Source organism: Callithrix jacchus, chromosome 22 (genome assembly GCF_049354715.1).
Source record: "Callithrix jacchus isolate 240 chromosome 22, calJac240_pri, whole genome shotgun sequence".
NCBI classification, from domain to species: Eukaryota; Metazoa; Chordata; class Mammalia; order Primates; family Cebidae; genus Callithrix; species Callithrix jacchus.
Window position 1 is genome coordinate 32,803,082 of NC_133523.1, and position 19,971 is coordinate 32,823,052.

The 19,971-nt window shown below is 38.2% G+C and overlaps 1 protein-coding gene across 5 annotated transcripts in view; it reads right to left on the bottom strand.

The window, feature by feature from the left end:
• ZNF568 (zinc finger protein 568) overlaps nt 1-19,936 on the bottom strand; it is a 33,397-nt gene extending 13,461 nt beyond the window's left edge. Inside the window, exons 1-7 of one of the 5 annotated variants that reach the window (XM_035287182.3) lie at nt 19,651-19,936; nt 18,595-18,664; nt 13,895-14,157; nt 10,029-10,113; nt 8,837-8,895; nt 2,583-2,709; nt 2,214-2,309 (exon numbers count right to left, since the gene is read on the bottom strand). In XM_035287182.3, the coding sequence (XP_035143073.1) occupies nt 2,214-2,309; nt 2,583-2,652 (166 nt within the window). In that variant the 5' untranslated portion in view covers nt 2,653-2,709; nt 8,837-8,895; nt 10,029-10,113; ... (1 more) ...; nt 18,595-18,664; nt 19,651-19,936. The other 4 variants (XM_008987891.5, XM_035287184.3, XM_035287183.3 and 1 more) reach the window with 4 other exon arrangements.
• Nucleotides 19,937-19,971: the final 35 nt, after the last annotated feature.

Here is a 19,971-nt window from a genome sequence, read left to right on the forward strand (position 1 = left end):
GATCATGAGGTCAGGAGTTTGAGATGGTATAACTCCATCTCTATTAAAAAATACAAAAATTAGCCAGGCATGGTGGTGCATGCCTGTGATCCCAGCTACTTGGGAGGCTGAGGCAGGAGAATTGCTTGAACCTGGGAGGTGGAGGTTGCAGTGAGCCAAGATCGTGCCACTGTACTGCAGCCTGGGTGACAGAAAAAGACTCCGTCGAAAAGAAAAGAAAAAAAAATACATCTTTAGTGAAACTTAAAGATAGCTAAACTCCATCCCCAGAATAGGAGGAACGAACACAGGATAGACTGGATCAGTCAGGGAAGAAACCCAGAGATAGCAGTTTCTGTTTCTTATCTCAAATGGAAAGTACAGGGAAAAGAGTTCTCTAAGACAGAGGCACCCCCTTTTGGGCAGAATGAATGAATCATTTTTTGCCAGATATCTTGAGATTGTGGCAGAAACATAATGGACTTCATCTGGCCCTGATAACAGCAGGAAATACCTTCATCCAAAGATGACAATGATAACCATAAAATAAACCAGCATGAAATCTGTACGACGTTGAAGGAGCAAAAAGCATGAATCCACAAGTTGAAAGGAAAAACTGATACCGACTGACCAACACCAAGACATAGCCTCATAAAGCCACTTAAGCTTTAAAGAAAAAGAAACTTATAGGTATCCAGGAAAATAAGTCACCTACGAGGGGAAATAATCAGGCTTCAGACTTCAATCAACATTCAAATCTAGGAAACAACAGAGTATTGTCTAAATCCCTCAGGTAACTGTCTCCAAAACCATTTGGAAAAGAAAGTACGGCTCAAGCATTTTACACGTGGCCAACTATCAACTATTAACCAATATTAAAAAGATATTTTGTTATATGCAAAATCTCAGGGACTCTAGTTTCTACTAAATTATAAGCTCATAATGACAGGATTTTGTTTGGTATACTGTTATATATCCATGCACAGAATAGTATTTCATCTTTGTTCTTACTACTAATAAATGTAGTTTTCTTTCCTTAGTATCCTCTACTTGGTCATTGATATATACATGAAAGCTATTGACTTTTATTTGTTAATTTGATATCCTGCCACCTCACTGAGTTCTCTTACTATTTCTTGTACTTTCTCAATTGGTTCTCTTGTGTTTTCCAGGGCTACAATCTCATTATCTGTAAATAAGAATGGTTTTACAGCTTTCTCACCCATTATTACAGTGAAATACACAAAAGCTACAATGGGAAAACTTGGAAAGTTCCATTTCTAAAGGACACAAAAGATCATATGAAAATCTGAACAAGAATAGAGTGTATTCTTAGACAGAAAACCTTAGCATTAAAAGGATGATAAATTTCCAAAAGTTAATTTATATATTTAGCACAATTGCAATAAAAATTCCAACACGCTTTTCTCTGAAAATAGATGGCCACGTCTAAAATTCATATAGTAAAATAATCAAAAATAGCCGGGATAACTCCAAAAAAGTATATGCGACTGAGGAAAGGAAGAGACTGTATCAAGGATAAGAGGAAGATTTACTTTTGCACAAAAGGTATAATATTGGTTTTATAGGTATAATACTGGTTCCACTGGTTATATTCTTTTTAACCAAATATGGACCTCCTGTATTTTCAAAAAATTAAAGGAATCGAAGGCAGAAATAAGAAGAAAGGAGATATTGTGGGATTTCTAAGTCAGAAACTTTTACATTTCTAAGCCGCGGGATTGTGAGGGTTGTGAAGTACAATGGGAAGCGAAACTACTGTTAACCAAACACAAGTCTGAGGCTTTTTAAAATGGAAACAAATAAAAAAAAAAAACTAAGTGTGAAACAAACATGTTTTCAAATTACTACACAACAATGAAATGCTGAATGCATACAAAAATGAAACCACGAACATAAAGGAAAGAAAGAGCCCAAGGATCATAGGGAGGAACAATAATCCTGAAAGTAATGCTGTGAATGATTAGGGAAGGTTGGTATTATGAAATCAGATAGGGCTAATGGCTCTCTACAATTTAGAAGAGGAAAATATCTACAATGTAGGGAGAATAATATCTAGAAATGTCACAGTAATCTAAAGTACTCCATACCATTTGTCATTCTAGAAAACTAGGGCCTTTAAGAAAATCCTAGAAATTGTGAAATGATATCAACCCTTCACTCAACAACTCTCATGTGGCTTTCTCAGTCAGAGTTGCTTTTCACTTATTCACCTGGACAGTGCCTCCCAAACATTTCTTCCTCCATCACCCAGGGCTCCTCTTCTTGCTCCAACTTGAATATCACATCCGGTTTGGTGACTTGACAGCCTTTTACAAGAAAGAGCAAAGGACTTGGATGTTAATGCTGGAGACAACCATCCAGATCTTGGCTAAGTCCAAGCATGAAAGTTTACGAAAGATGAGGATGAATGAACTTACACAATGACACAAAGTAATTAGCTTTTAACACTTAAGAGTGGAGTACATACAGTCATGTGGAGAAAGGAAAGGCTAGACTCATCTGGCAAGTTACAGTCTTCACACATTTCAGAAATGAAAAAGAATTCTCTGTTAAATTGCAAAGCTACCAAGCTACCTTACCCACTGTGACTAGATTGCTGTAGTTCTCCAGCATCACATCCCGATACAAGTTCCTTTGAGCAGGTTTCATTTGCTCCCATTCCTCCTGGGTAAGGTCAACAGCCACATCCTTAAATGTCACTGTTTCCTGTAAAAACATAACACTAATTCATTTGCGGTCAAAATTAGGCACTGTGATCAAAACATGTAAGAACTTGTTTAGCTGGTACTCAGGGGTCAGAGTTCACTATAAATTTTATCAGGTCTTCATATTTACTTAATTTAACATTATACTGTAGGGAAAATACAGCATAGCAGAAATATCCTTGAAAGGTATGTTAGTTATTGAGTTAGCAAACTTATTCATTTAACATCTCTTATGCAGGAAGCTAGAGACAGTGGTCATTGATTTTTACTGGGCTGTGACAGAGATGGAAGAATTGAACATGACTCATGGGTAACTGGCTCAGAACCTGTCCAGATGTTTATGTGATCTAGGGAAAAAGGGAACATGGCAGAGAGTAGAGAGGTAAGAGAAATAAGGCAAGAGGAGGGAAGAGAGGCATGAAAATTTGAACATGCAAAGCATGAAATTCCTGTAGGACAGGGTATCCAATCTTTTGGCTTCCTTGGGCCACACATAAAATACACTAACACTGATAGCAGTTGATGAGCTTAAAAAAAAAAAAAAAAAAAAAAAAAAAAAATCACACACAAAAAATCTAATAATGTTTTAAGAAAGCTTACAAATTTGTATTGGGTTACATTCAAAGCTGTCCTGGGCTGCATGTGGCCTACTAGCTGCAGGTTGGACAAGCTTGCTATCGGACTTTCAGATGGAAATATTCACTATGGAGTTAGATATAAGAAAGGAGATGAAAACTTTTTAGTCATCAACCTAAAATTGGGAGCTGAATCCATGGCTGAAGGATGTGAGCAGCTGTAGAAAATATACATGGTGGCTAATACAGCTAAGGACAGAGTCAATAGTCAACTATCAAAGAAAGGGACTCAGGTTTCAGTCTTTTGTTTGTTTTATTTACAATTAAAGGATGGGAATTAAATCTATGAGAATGATATACCAGAAACCAACAAACAAATGCCAAATTTCTAAAAAAGAATGTGATTTGATCAATAATATCTAGCTCTTCCCATTAAAAAAATTATATATCCAAATAAGGAAATAAAGAAAAACCTTTTAACTGCAAAGATTCTCTAGGGGGAGAAAAAAGCATCCGCATATCCCACACTTAGGGGAATTTATCCAAGAAATTGTACAAATGGGACAAGATAAAATGGGAAATACAAATGGAAATCACCAAAGGCTGAATTTCTTTCTTTTTCTTTCACAGACAGAGTCTCGCTCTGTTGCCCAAGCTGGAGTGCAGTCGTACGATCTTGGCTCACTGCAACCTCCGCCTCCCGAGTTCAAGCAATTCTCTTGCTGCAGCCTCCCAAGTAGCTGGGATTACAGGTGCCCACCACCACACCTGGCTAATTTTTGTATTTTTAATAGAGACAGGGTTTCACCATGTTGGCCAGTGTAGTCTTAGAACTCCTGGCCTCAGGTGATCTGCCCACCTCAGCCTCCCAAAGTGCTGGGATTTCAGGTGTGAGCCATCACACCCAGCCCAAGGCTGTATTTCAATTAATGTTTCTGAGAAATGATCTCTATGATGTTGAGATCATTACTATCATTAATATTATCATCACTGTCATCTACTGACTACTTGTTACATGCTAGGCATATATTTTGCTATATTAGCTTTTAAAATTCTCCTAATAAGGCTATAAAGTAGCTACTATTATCCTTTTAAAAGGTAAGAATACCTTGATAAGTTTATATAAACACTGGTAAAAATTTTTAAAGATTAAAATTTCTGGAAATTATCCTAAAGGCATATAGCAAATAAAGAACCATTTAATAACAATAATAAACCACTAAAACTTTGTTTAAAAAAAAAAAATAACTATAACAGTCCATGGCATTTGAGCCACAATCTGCAGGTTTAAATGCTTCCCACCAGTTATGCTTGTTTTACTGGGGATTAGGTCCATGGAATACTTTACATTGCTATCCTAGAAGTGGAACTCCTCTCAACTTTTTATTTTTGTTTTTGTTTTTTTCTCAACATTTAAATCTTATTCTATTTTTTTATTATATGCTCTTTTTAAATCCTAAATTTGAATAATTGTATTATTTTTCTTGTTTTAGGCTTGACAAATGTGAAGAGACAAGGAAATAAATTTATCTGCAAGAGTTATGGCAAAGTTCAAGTTTAAGGGCGTACTCAGAAACAATAGAGATTTTGGTGGTGAGCAATTAAGAGAAGGTGGTAATTCTTTTTATTTATTAGTTTTATTTTATTTTTTTTTAAGAGATAGAGTCTCACTCTGTTGCCCAGGCTGGTGCAATCAGGGCTCACTGCAGCCTCAAACTCTTGGGCTCAAACAATTCTTCTACTTCAGAAGTAGCTGTTCACAAGCGTGATTATAATAGTTCACTATAGCCTTAACCTCCGGGGTTCAAGTGACCCTCTTGCCTCAGCGTCCTGTGTAGTAGGCCTATTGAGGCTTCTATTATAGACTAACATATTTTCTATCTCAGAGAGTGCTCTATATTCAATTGAGAAGAATGTGTATTCTGTTGAACAATGTGATATATAGGTATCTGTTGGGTCTGGTTGTTGTATGGTGTTTGAGTCTTCTATTTTCTTGCTTATAATCTGCCCAGGCTGGAGCACAGTGGCACCATCTCAGCTCACTGTACCCTACACCTCCTGGGTTCAAGTGATTCTCATCCCTTAGCCTCCCAAGTAGCTAGGATTACACGCACTCCAGCCTGGGCAATAAGAGTGAAACTATGTCTCAAAAAACAAAACAAAACAAAAAAAAACCAAAAAACTAGAAGGCAGGTAGATTGCTTGAGCCCAGAGTTCAAGACCAGCCTGGGCAATATGGTGAAACCCCATCTTCACAAAAAATACAAAAACTTAGTTGGGCATGATGGTGAGTTCCTATCCTACAGCCTTGGCTACTGGGAGGTTAGGAATGGGGCTGAGATGGCAGGATCACCTGAGCCTGGGAAATCAAGCATGATCATGTCACCGCACTTCAGCCTGGTTGACAGAGGGAGACTCTGCTTCAATTAAAACAAAAAGGTACTAAGAAGATGATCAAACTAAATCTGAAGTAACCAAAAGGAAATAAACAAACATTAGAATGGAAATTAAAGAAATACAGAATAAAATTACATTAGAGAGAATCAATAAAACTAAAAATTGACAAAATGGACAATATGAGAAAGAAAAGAGAGAAGATTCAAAATATTAAAATCAGGACTAAAAGAAGAGACAAATGTATATGTATACAAATGTATACAAAAATATGTATATATTTACATACATATAAAAAAATGTGTGTGTGTGTATATATATATATATATATATATATATATAAATATTTTTTTCAATTCTTCTCCAATTAGTCTGCATTATTCCAGTGAAAATCCCCAATAGGATTTCTTCCTAGAATTAGATAAACTAATTCTAAGATTCAAATGGAAGCCCAGAGGTCCCAAAGTAGCTGAGAAATTTTTGAAAAACTAAGTATAATGTGTACACATAAATAAGTGGTGAAATCATTGCCCATATATAAGGATTATTATAAAGTAACAGTAATTAAAACAATGTAAAGCATACACACAAAATATAGTACTGATACAAACGTAGACAAACAGATTAAAGCAAAAGAGTAAAAGCTTAGAAACAATCATGTATGTATACAGTAAAGGTGGCATCACAAAAGGAAGATCTACTTAATAAACGTGTTGGAACAACCACTCTTCTAAGTGCAAAGATAATTCTACTAATAGACTTAACAGTACATTCCTATCTCAAACCAATTACTATATTATAATCCAGTTGGATTAAAGACTAAAAATGGAAAACAAAGCTTTGAACAGAGATTATCTCTATGGTCTAATGTTAGAAAAGATATCTTAGAAAAAATCAACATTGGCAACTCATGAAAAAAAGACTTAAATATTAATTGTATATTTTGACTGAATTCTATTACATATACATATTTATCCATATTTATCACACAGTAAACATAACTATCCAAACTTAAGTGTCTATACAACAAAAAATAAATGATAAAAGTGACAGATCGGGAGAAGGTACCTGCATAAATCCTAAGTCCTAATACTGAAGCAGGTATTTTTAACATATTCTAATTTCAAATAGAGAAAAAAAACTAACATTATAAAATAGACAAACTATATGAATGGGTAATTGGCTTTTGTATTTCTTCACTCATAATGAGCCTCCATCTATCTGGACAGTATCATAGTGTGTGGGCCCTAGAGTCAGACTGTATGGATTTGAATCCTGGGTTTATGACACACTGATGCATGATGTTACATAAGCTTCTTAAACTTTGTGCTTCATTTCACTTAACTAAGAAAAATTAAATAACATGTACTTTATCGACGTCTGATAATAATTACATAAAATAAGCTATGTAAAGCACAATACACTTGGCACATGGTAAGCACTTAATAAAACTATAATTTTGGTCCTCCATATTTGTGGGTTCAACATCCATGGATTCAACCAATGGCAGATCAAAAATATTTGAGAAAAAAAAATGACAATACCTGTATTTAACCCTCCCAACCTACCTATGGGATAAATACCATTATTATCCCCATTTACAGACATACAGATGATGCAACTGAATCACGAAAAGATTAGGAAACTTGTCCACAGTCATGCACTTCATAAGTCACGGAGCCAAGATCTGAACACAAACCTGTCTAGGGCCAAGAGGTAACTAAATGAGGCATATGCTCATATGGTCAAAAGAAGTATGTGCATATATTTCATGATGGTAAAGACATAAGCTGCGGAAAAGGGGCAGTTAAATGGAAAACATTCAAACTATAGGAGTGTGAGTGACTTCAGAGGTGGAAATAAAAAGAATCAAGAGCAGAAGAGAATATGAAAATTTATAAAATGAGGATGAAGACTGTATCTTCTAAGACCATAAAAAAGATGTGAAAAGCTATGGATATCAGAACTAGAAGACTTTGCCACAGAATGTTAGTACAATTGAGCTCAACTTGGATTAAAAACTCAATTGAAGAAAATATATATGTAGAGTCATTTGAAAGATACGTTTTCCACTTATTCTTCCAGATAATTTTAATTTCTGAACTTTGGCCAAGACCAAGACTTTTAAAAGCTGAGCTAAAAATTGTAAGAATTAAGGAATTACAGTTGTCCCTAGAAAACCATAGAGAATTGGTTCCAGGACCCTCCATGGATACCAAAATCCACAGATGCTCAAGTCCCTTATATAAAATGGTGTAGTATTTGCAGATAACCAATGTACATCCTCGCGTATACTTTAAATCATTCTTAGATTACTTATAAAACCTAATGTGAATTCTATGTAAATAGTTGTTACAGTATATTGTTTAGAAAATGACAAGCAAAAAGTCTGTACACGTTCAGTAAAGATGCAACCATCCATTTTTTTTTAGTATTTTTGATTTGCAGTTTGTTGAATCTACGGATGCAGAATCTACAGATACTGAAGTCCAACTATGTTTTAGAGTTTCTTTTTGACCAAGGTACCAATGAAATGCCTTTTCTTTTCTTTTTCTTTTTGAGATGGAGTTTTGCTGTTGTTACCCAGACTGGAGTGCAATGGCATGATCTCGGCTCACTGCAAACTCTACTTACTGGGTTCAAGTAATTCTCCTGCCTCAGCCTCCCGAGTAGCTGGGACTACGGGCGCGCACCACCATGCCCAGCTAATTTTTGTATTTTTAGTAGAGACGGGGTTTCACCTTGTTGACCAGGATGGTCTCGATCTCTTGACCTCGTGATCCACCCATCTCGGCCTCCCAAAGTGCTGGGATTATAGGCGTGAGCCACCGCGCCCAGCCAGAAATACCTTTTCTTTACTTAAATCATTAAGTTTTTTTCTTCATAAATTGTACAACTTATGGAATAAACTTAATGTCCCAGTTTGCTTTGACTCTCCAGATCATATTTAAATTTGAACGCAACTTTAATAATCCTGTGTGTACCTGCTTCTGCATGGCCATATCTCAAATTTCCCCTGGTTCTGAGTTTCTATCTGTATTTTTTTCTCACTTTGATTTTCATCAATTTATTGTTTCTAACATATTGGTAGGTTACAATAACCTACTGTACCTGGACTGCAAAATAATACAGGAAACAAAATAAATGCTTAAGACGTACAAGAGACCTGGTCGTATCCTCTTCTTCCTCGGAAAGAGCAAACTCCTGAGAACACCAAGCTGAGGGAAGAGAAACAAAACTGATTTGCTTCAAAGTTTCAGACAAAGAAATATGGAAATCTTCAGTTCCAGGTTATAGGACCCTCTACAGATGAATGATCCTTGAAGTAATGAGAAATGTTAATGGCCATCTAGCTACAGAGACATTGAAATGGACATGGATGGCTAATTTAATCATATGGGGTCTGATGGGGATTTCTGCAGGGCTAAGCATAGAGTGCACAATGAATCTATTGTCAATATTTTATCTCTTTAGAATCTTGCTGTTTATTTTGAATAGGAGGTTTATCTTAAGCACATAATAATAGGCCAGGTGCAGTGGCTCATGCCTGTAATCCCAGCACTTTGGGAGGCCAAGGCAGGCAGATCACGAGGTCAGGAGTTTGAGACCATCCTGGCCAACATAGTGAAACCCCGTCTTTACTAAAATAATACAAAAAATTAGCTGGGCGTGGTGGCTAACACCTGTAATCGCAGCTACTTGGGAGGCTGAGGCAGGAGAATTGCTTGAATCTGGGAAGCAGAGGTTGCAGTGAGCCAGAGATCATGCCACTGCACTCCAGCCCACGCAATAGTACAAGACTCCATCTCAAAAAAAAACAACAAAAAAAGTACACAATAATAGATACTCCAAAAATTTAAATATTAGGATGACCTTTAAGATGATTTATTTTTTTGAGATGGAGTCTCTGTCATCCAGGCTGGAAGGTGCAGCAGCCTGACCTCCGCTCACTGCAACCTCTGCCTCCCAGTTTCAAGCCATTCTTCTGCCTCAGCTTCCTGAGTAGTTGGGATTACAGGCACCTGCCACCACACCTGGCTAATTTTTTGTATTTTTAGTAGAGATGAGGTTTCATCATGTTGGCCAGGCTGGTCTCAAACTCCTGACCTCAAGTGATCCACCCACCTTGGCCTCCCAAAGTGCTAGGATTACAGGTGTGAGCCACAGTGCCCAGCCCCTGGTTTAAAAGAATTCTGAGGCTGTTATGTACAACTCTATAACCATGGTAGAGGATTATGCCTGTAATTTCAGCACTTTGAGAGGCCAAGGCAGTCAGATTATGAGGTTAGAAGTTTGAGACCAGCCTGGCCAATACGGTTAAAACCTGTCTCTACTAAAAATAAAAAATTACCTGGGGATGGTGGTGCGTGCCTGTAGTCCCAGCTACTCGGGAGGCAGAGGCAGGAGAGTCACTTGAACCCGACAATCACTTTAACCTGGGAGGGGGAGGTTGCAGGGAGCTGAGATTGTGCCACTGCACTCCAGCCTGGGTGACAGAGTGAGACTTCACCCTCCCCCCAATAAAAAAAAGAATTTAGAAAAAAAACCTTCATCAGAGACTGGCTATAGGTAATGTGGAACATCATAGAATAAAATGAAATACAGTCATGATTCTAATGATGTTTTTAAAAAACTTAATTTAGTTTTTACCCTTAACAATTCAGGGCCTTTTGGTTAAAAATGAAAGACTGAATACCTCTATTTATTCATGTTTTCACTCTCCTCCAAACTAATCATAACGTTAATAAAGGAAAAAAGGAGGCTAAAACTTATAAGGACAAAGAACATAGAAGACTTTCACTGGTAAGAGCTGTCAAAATTTGGGAAGCTAGAGAGCAGACAAATGAGTGGTATCTAACTTAATCAGAGAAAGCTGGAGCTTAAATGAGAGTGGGAGGAGGGTGGGGAAGCCATGGCAGGACCCTAGAAAGGTTCAGAAATGGAGCTACTAATTACTTCTACTGACAAAAGTTTGGAAGTCGGGCTGAAAAACAGAAAACCAAATGTAAGATATCATAAAAAGGTGTTAAGACCACCTGATGTCTTCTTTCACCCAACACAGCATAGTGACATTTCCCTCACATTGGCAACAGAAAAAATATTTTTTTCTCTAGATATACTGAATGGGACAAGCTCTGGATTTCAGGCATAACAGATCCAGATTAAGGTGGGTTTGAAGCAATGCAGAGAGAAAAAAATTAAATAAAACTTCTCATATTGCAAGATGAGGTGCCCAATATGCCCACTTCCTTCCTTTGTCTGTCTCCCAAAAAGTAGGAGTTCTGGCTTTCCTCAAGCAAAATCTAGGACTTCTTGCTGGAGACATTGACTAGATTGGGAAAATACAGATCCTGACATCTGGTCAACCTTCAATCTCCAAAAAATACCATATTAGAAAGAAGGGCAAGGAGAAGAGTATGGTGAAAGAGTATGGTAGTGGTGAAAAAGAAAGGATTAGGTAGTGAAAGAGAGCTAAGTCCTTAACTCCATTATCAAAAATCAACAGGAAATATGTAAAACTGAGAAATCAGGCATTAGCAGTATAAGAATATTATTTAGAAAAAAGGAGGCGAACACCAGAATATTGAGACAAAATGTTGAAAGTGGTTGTCTTTCAGGAATGGAAACAGGGATGAGGGATGAAATAGGAAGCTTTTGTTTATGTTATAGTACAGTGTTTAAAAATACATTTAAGGAGGAACTATCCAAGATGGCTGATCGCTAACATCTTGGGATTGCAGCTCTCAGTGAAAGCGCAGAGAACTAGAGGACGCCACACTTTCAGACAAATTCTGGTCGCTCACAGAGCAGAAGAACCCCAGTGGAGGAGTCACACGGGTCGCCAGTGCGACTCTTGTGGCCGGCGCAGCGGTTTCGCTGGCACCTCAGCGCGGCAGCTCTCGGAACAGAGTAAACAGGGCTGGCTCCCCTTCTGACCGAGGTTTGAAGGACCCACACGGGTCCCCAGCACGACTCCTGAGGCCAGCGCAGCGGCTGTGACGGCACCTCAGCGCGGCAGCTCTTGGCGCAGAGTAAACGAGACTGGTTCCCCTTCTGACTGAGGTTTGGAGCCCTGGGAAGGCAGAGTCGCATATTACGGACACAAGAAGGAAGCCAGACAGGAGAAACCTGGGCAGAAAAGTACCATCAGTCTTAACACTGCTGTTCTGGCCCTGGGAACTAACAACTTGGACATCCACTCAAGAGACCTAATATGAAAGTTGGTAATTTCAAAGACGACAGGAGGATTAAATTTACAATGATGGGAAAAAACCAGTGTAAAAAGGCTGAGAATACTCAAAATCAGAACGCCTCTCCCTCTAAAGATGATCACAGTTCCACATCAACAATGAAACAAGGCTTGATGGAGAATGAGCGCATCCCAATAACAGAATCACGCTTCAGGGAATGGATAATAAGAAACTTCTGTGAGTTAAAAGAACATGTTGTAGCCCAACGTAAAGAAACTAAGAACTTTGCAAAAAAGGTTTGATGAAATCCTATTGAGAATAGACAACTTAGGAATATAAGCGAATTAATGGAACTGAAGAATACAATACAGGAACTCCGAGAAGTATGCACAGGTTTAAACACTCGAAATGTTCAAGCAGAAGAAAGGATATCAGAGGTCAAAGTCCAACTTAATGAAATAAAACAAGAAGACGAGATTAGAGAAAAAAGGATAAAAAGGAATCAGCAAAGTCTTCAAGAAATGTGGGACTATGTGAAAAGACCAAATTTACGTTTGATAGGTGTACCTGAATGCGACGGAGAGAATGAATCCAAGCTGGAAAATACCCTTCAGGATATTATTCAGGAAAATTTTCCTAAACTAGCAAAGCAGGTCAATATTCAACCCCAGGTAATACAGAGAACACCACAAAGATAATCCTCAAGAAGAACAACCCCAAGGCATATAATCGTTAGATTCACCAGGGTTGAAATGAAGGAGAAAATACTAAGGGCAGCCAGAGAGAAAGGTCAGGTTACCCACAAAGGCAAGCCTATCAGACTTACAGCAGATCTCTCAGCAGAAACTCTACAAGCAAGAAGAGAGTGCGGGCCAATATTCAACATCCTCAAAGAACAGAACCTTCAGCCCAGAATTTCATATCCAGCCAAACTAAGCTTCACAACTGAAGGAAAAATAAAATCTTTTATGAACAAGCAAGAACTCAGAGATTTTATTACCACCAGGCCTGCTTTACAAGAGCTTCTGAAAGAAGCATTACACACAAAAAGAAACAACCAGTATTAGCCTTTCTAAAAATATACCAAAAAGTAAAGAGCACGAACATAAAGAAGAATTTACATCAATGAATGGATAAAACAGCCAGTTAAACATCAAATGGCAGTAACCCTAAATTTAAATTGACTAAATCCCCCAATCAAAAGACACAGCCAAAACCCAACGGCATGTTACATCCAGACCTGTTTCACATGCAAGGATACACAAACACTCAAAACAAAGGGATGGAGAAAGATTTACCAACCAAATGGAGAGCAAAAATAAATGAATAAATAAAAAGCAGGAGTTGCAATTCTCATATCAGATAAAATAGACTTTAAAGCAACAAAGATATAGTGGTAAAAGGATCAATGCAACAACAAGAGCTAATGATCCTAACACCCAGATACACAGAGAGTTAGATTCAATGAGACAGAAAATTAATAAGGATATCAAGGACTCGAACTCAGATCCTGAACAAGTAAACTTAACAAATATTTATAGAGCTCTCCACTTCAAATACACAAAATATACATTCTTGTCAATACCACATCACACCTACTCATAGGTTTAAATGAAACATTGATTGGCCATTATTAATACCCATTTTTTTTTCAGAATAAAGCAATATTTCCGTTCACCCTCCCTCTTTCTCTTCCTCTTTCTTCCTCTCCTTTACTCATTTTTTTCTTCTTTCCTTCTCTCAAAGAAAAAGAAAAAAAGAAATTAACTTGTAAACCTCTAGATCCAGGTCGACAATGTCTCTCTCATTTAAATATACCCTTTAAAAGAATCAAAAATTGCATTTCAAAATTTATTTTAAAAAATCAAATAATCATATGAGTAGGATAAAAAGCAAATGTCTCCCCTGCATAGTCAATTAACACACACGTGACCTTTCTTAGTAGGAGTAATGAATTTCCTTTTTCAGTGTCCCCAAATGTACAGCCTTTCTCTCCTGAGCTCTGTCCACCTCTGAGCCACCTCACCTTTCCTTTCCATCATGTCAGTCAAACGCTCCATTGTTACACAGCTATTGCTGATCACTGAAGGCTGAGATGTCATTCAGACCTTGCTTGGTCAGGGCAGAAAGGTCAAGACAGGCTCTAGTGACTCCAGGGTTCACTCTCTTCCAGGACTCTCTAGCCTCTAAGGCAGGTCTTAGGTCAGGAGGTCTCCTTCCATGATAGACAGCGGTTCCTCAGACTTCTGTTTGCACTTCAGATGTGTTTTATCCTTATGGAGCCAGGACCTATGGATTAGGATATAAATCTAATTTACCCAGTGCCTTTTCAATGGCTCCCTGTGATAACCAGCTTCCAAATGGCTCCCAAGGATCACTGTCTTCTGGTATTCATGTCTTTACAGATCCCTCCCACACTGAGTAGCTCTGACCTGCAAACCAATAGGATATTGCAGAAATTATGGTGTGTGACTTCCAAGGTTAGGTTATAAAAGACATTAGGGCTCTGTCTTGCACATTTGGATCAGGTACTTTGAGGGAAGCCAGCTGCTTTACCATAATGACACTCAACCAGCCCTAGGGAGAGGTCTCCTGTTAGCAGCTAACACTAACTTGCAAGCCAGCTATCTTGGAAGTGAATCCTCCAGCCCCAGTCCAGCCTTCTGATGACTGCAGCCCTGCTGACATCTTGAATGCAACTTCATGAGATACCCAAGCCAAAATACCCAGTGAAGACACTTCCCACAAAAACTGTGAGATAATGTTTATTGTTCTTTAAGCCACTAGTTTTTGAGGTAATTTGTTAGACACTAATAGGTTAAGTAATACAGCCTCAAACACTAATCTTCCTTATTTGTGATTCATACGCTCTGGACACACTGACCAGATATGTAAACAAGGTGATGTTTACCTATCTGTTCTTCAAATATATTCTATGAGTCTAAAGGTGTATGCTTGACGAGGTGACAGATACAAACCTGATTCAAAAAACACCCAGATTTGCAGCAACCCCAAATTTGGCATAAAAGAGAGTTTCATTTGAAGTCCACCTATCCCATTTCATTTTTGTATTATTTTGGCAATTGAGTTAAGGGAGAATTGCAATTTAGAATTCCAAGACTTCATTTGAAATGACAATTATACTCATGTCACAATATTGGATGAATATACGACATGACTATCAAGATATATGAATTTAGCAGCTGAATTTACTAGGTAAAGGGTAAAAAAAAAAAAGATGTGAAACAAAATAGACTAATTTTTGCCCTGTATGATAGAACAGATATAATAAAACAGAAAACGTTCAATTATAGTAAGTGTTGAGAAGTGCTATGCCTGAGATCCTGAGATATCCTCCCAACACCCCTCACATGCTATTTGTTTCATGACGGTGATCACTTTCTAACAAACCATTAATACATACAGTCATGAATCATTTCACAACAGAGATATGCTCTGACAAATGTGTCATCAGGCAATTTCGTCACTGTGCAAACACAAGAGTGTACTCACACAAATGTGGATGGTATAGCCTACTACTCACATGCTGTATGTATAGCCTATTGCTCCTAGGTTACAAACCTATATGGCATGTTACTGTACTGAATACTGTAGACAACTGCAATACAAAGGTAAGTATCTGTATATCTAAACATACCTAAACACAGGAGAGAAATGCTAAAAATACAGTATAAAAGATAAAAAATGGTACAAGGGTTAAAGGGTACTTACCATGAAAGAAGCTTGCAGGACTGAAAGCTGCTTTGAATGAGTGTGTGGCGTGTGAATGCAAAGGCCTAGGACATTACTGTACACTAGTGTAGACTTTTAAACACTGTACACTTAGGCTACACTCAATTTCTAAAAATTATTTTTATTTCTTCAAACTGTTCAATCAGCCTTAGCTTACTGTAACTTTTTTATTTTATACGCTTTTCAATTTTTTAAAACTTTTTGACTCTTGTAATAGCACATAGCTTAAAATGCACTGTATCGCTGTACAAAAGTATTTTCTTTCTTTATATCCTTAGTTTATAAGCTATCTTCTTAAAATAATTTCTTTTAAACTTTTTAAACTTTCTTGTTAAAAACTAAGACACAAACACACATTAGCCTAGGCCTACACAGTGTCCAGGATGGTATCACTGTCTTTCGCCTCCACATCTGGCCCCACTGGAAGATCGTCAGGGACAATAACACACAGAGCTGTCACGTCCTATGACAACAATGCCTTCCTCTGGTATACCTCCTGAAGGAACTGAGGCTGTTTTACAGTTTGTTTTTTTAATAAATAGGCATATGCTCCAAAGTAATCATAAAGTTTGGTACAGTTGGTACACAAACAAGTTACATATTTATTATGATTACAAGTATTATGTACTGTACTAAATTTTATCTGTTATACTTTTATATAACTGGCAGCAGAGTAGGTTTGTTTACACCAGCATCACTGCAAACACATGAGTAATGGTGTTGTGCTACAATGTTATATTGGCTAGAAAGTCACTAGGTGACAGGAATTTTTCAGCTCCAATACAATCTTACAGCAGGGGTCCTCAACCCCTCAACGTACTGGTACCAGTCTGTGTCCTGTTAGGAACCAGGCCACAAAGCAAGAGGTGAGCAGCAGGTGAGCGAGTATTACCACCTGAGCTCCACCTCCTGTCACATCAGGGGTGGCATTAGAGACTTAGGAGTGTGAACACTCTTTTGAACTGTGCACGTGAGGGATATATGTTGCTTGCTTCTTATGAGAATCCAATGCCTGATGATTTGAGGTGCAACAGTTTCATCCTGAAACCATAACCCTGCCATCCCCTGGTCCATGGAAAAATTGTCTTCCACAAAACCAGTCGCTGTGCCAAAAAGGTTGGGGACCACTGTATTACAGGACCACTGTCATATATGTATATAGTCCATACATATATGACACATGACTATAATTTAGGTATATCTACTGTCCATCCACCCCCACAGTATAAATTCCATGAAAACAAAAACTTATTTTTGTCTGTTTTTGATATTGATAGTAGGTACTCAAAACATATACTGAGGCCAGGTGCAGTGGCTCACGTCTGTAATTCCAGCACTTTGGGAGGCCGAGGTGGGTGGATCATGAGGTCAAGAGATCGAGACCATCCTGGTCAACATGGTGAAACCTCGTCTCTACTAAAAATACAAAAAATTAGCTGGGCATGGTGGCACGTGCCTGTAATCCCAGCTACTCAGGAGGGTGAGGCAGGAGAATTGCCTGAAACCAGGAGGCGGAGGTTGCATTGAGCCAAGATTATGCCATTGCACTCTAGCCTGGGTAACAACAGCAAAACTCTGTCTCAAAAAAAAAAAAAAAAAAAAAAAATATATATGTATATATACACACATACACTTTCGCCTCCACATCTGGCCCCACTGGAAGATCATCAGGGACAATAACACACAGAGCTGTCACATGTGTGTTACTGTCATTTGATAATGGTTCAGCATTATCAAAAACACTACGACAATCAAAAATTAAAAACAGACATTACTGCATGTGTATGTATGCGTGTGTATGTGTGTATATATATACATATATATAAAGTTGAAAGTTGGGGCTCAGATAGTTGTATACTCATGTTTGTAACAGTGTCACTTGCAATTGCCAAAAGGGAGAAGCAGCCCAAGTGTCCAATGATGAATAAACTGATAAATAAAATGTTTATCCATATATGACATACTTATTATTTGGCCTTAAAAAGACAGGAAATTCCTATACATGCTAACATGGATGAATCTTGAGGACATTACAGTAAGTTAAAGAAGGGTCACAAAAGGACAAACAACACATGATTCTGCTAACATGAGGTACCTAGAATAATCAAATTCAGAGACAGAAAGTAGAATGGTAGATGACAGAGGCTGGGGGGAAGGGGAGTAGAGAGTTATTGTTTGATAGGTACTGGGTTTCTGTTTTGCAAGAAGAGTTCTGTGGATGGATCGTGGTGATGGTACCAGAACAATGTGAATGTACTTCACGCCACTGAACTGTACACTTAAATATGGTTTAGACGGGAAATTCTATGTTGTATATTTCACCACAATTAAATAGATCTATGTATACAGTTGGCCCTCCTTATCCACAGGTTCTGCATCCTCAGATTCAATCAACCTCAGATAAAAAAATATAGTTAGGCCTGCTATCGTTGTGTCTGTACTGAACATGTATAGATTTTTTTCTTATTGTTATAACAATGCTTTACATAGCATTTACATTGTATTAGGTACTACAAATAATCTAGAGTTGATTTAATGTATACAAAATGATGTAGGGACTTAAGCATCTGTGGATTCTGGTATCCACGGTGGTGGTGGGGAGTGGGTCCTGAAACCAATCCCTCCCAGATATGAACTGTATATAGAATAAATGAGCTACTACTACTAATTTGGGGATTTAAAACTAGAAGAAAGTAATATATCAGACAAAAATAATAGAGAAATTGGTGGATAGTTTGGAGTTCGAGTATTTTAAGATCTTATTTAAGGTTGAGTTTTGTTAAGTCTGCATATTAAAAATAAAAGGATATTAGCAGAAACCAAACTAGGGGAGAAAAAGGGATAAGGTGAATTTGCACAATAAAAATATGTATGTGCAACTATTATGTATCAATCAAAAAATGTTTAAGGCATAATAGGAAATAAAACATTGTTATCAGCAAATCATGATAAATGCCACTGAATTATACTCACCTATTAAAATAACAGTCCAACAAAATTAACGGATGTAAGCCCAGCAATACGCTCTTTACAAAAAACAGATCTGAAATATGAAGACACAAAGGGGTTAGAAAATAAAATTCTTGACAAATACAATAAAACCTGAAAAGCTATATTATCAGACAAACGAGAACCGGGACTAAAAGGCATTCACCAGGATAAAGAGGCATGTTTCTTAAGGAGGCAGACTGGAATTTTAGTGCAATTCCTCACCCCCTCTAATAGGTTATACATGCATACTCTTTGCCATGTAACTTTGTCCTCCAACTGTGGGCATAATTTAATAAGCTTAATCATGTGACTTGTTCTGGTTAAGGCAATCTCTCTTGTGCTCTGGTGACACATCATGAACAGAACATGCCCTGGCAGCAAATGTCCTTTTGGCCTGAGACCCAGAAAGAACACCTGTGGAGCAGATCTTAATTCATCGTGCAGCCTATACACTCAGCCAAGCCCTGCCTAGATTAGCTGTACACAGTGATTGTGCAAGCCTGTGAACATAAGAATAAGGACTTGCTATTGTATGGTACTGAGTTTAGGGGTGGTTTTTAGACATACTTACTATCATGGCAAAAGCTAACTAACATACATTAAAGCAGCAAGTCATAAGATAATAATGAACCTGAAAAGTTCACCAAAGAAAACTGGAAAACTACAAAGGGCCAAGGACTGTTAATGTAAAAAAAAAAAAAAGGCAGCAAAGGAGATTATAGAGGAGTGGCCAACAAGGAGGGAGGACCAGTAGAAAACAAGTAAGTGTTTTTCAAGCCGTTACCAACTATGTTAAATGCTACAGAGAAGCAACTCAAGACAAGAACTACTAGACATTACGACCACGCACACTTCGCCACGCTCACACTCACTACAGCCTTAATCACAATCACACACATCACACATTTCATCATAATCACGCGCAACCAAACATCACAATCACCCATCGCAATTATTCGTGCCGTCACACACACACATAACCACAGCCCCACACTAACTCTCATCACAATTTTTTGTCCCAACATCTGAACCACTCACCAGTAGCGTACTCTGAACACTCCCCCCGCAGCTACTCGGGACACTCTAGGCCTAAGAGGCGTCGTAACCAGTCAGCCGCCCACGGCTGGTGCACTCCAGACCGTTCGAGTCCCTCGCTTGCCCCGCGCTGCGGGGACTCGGCAGCGTCATCTGCCGGAAACGCCCAAATGCCCAGCCAGAGCGCAGTTTCTGAGATGCTGGTTGAAGGCGACCCGCAGATAGGTCCGGAACAGACGCCTAAAACTCCGAACCATCCCTTCGCGTCCGCGACGTTTCCGAGGACAACACCTCCCAGCAGGCCCCGCGGCCCCACTCAACTTC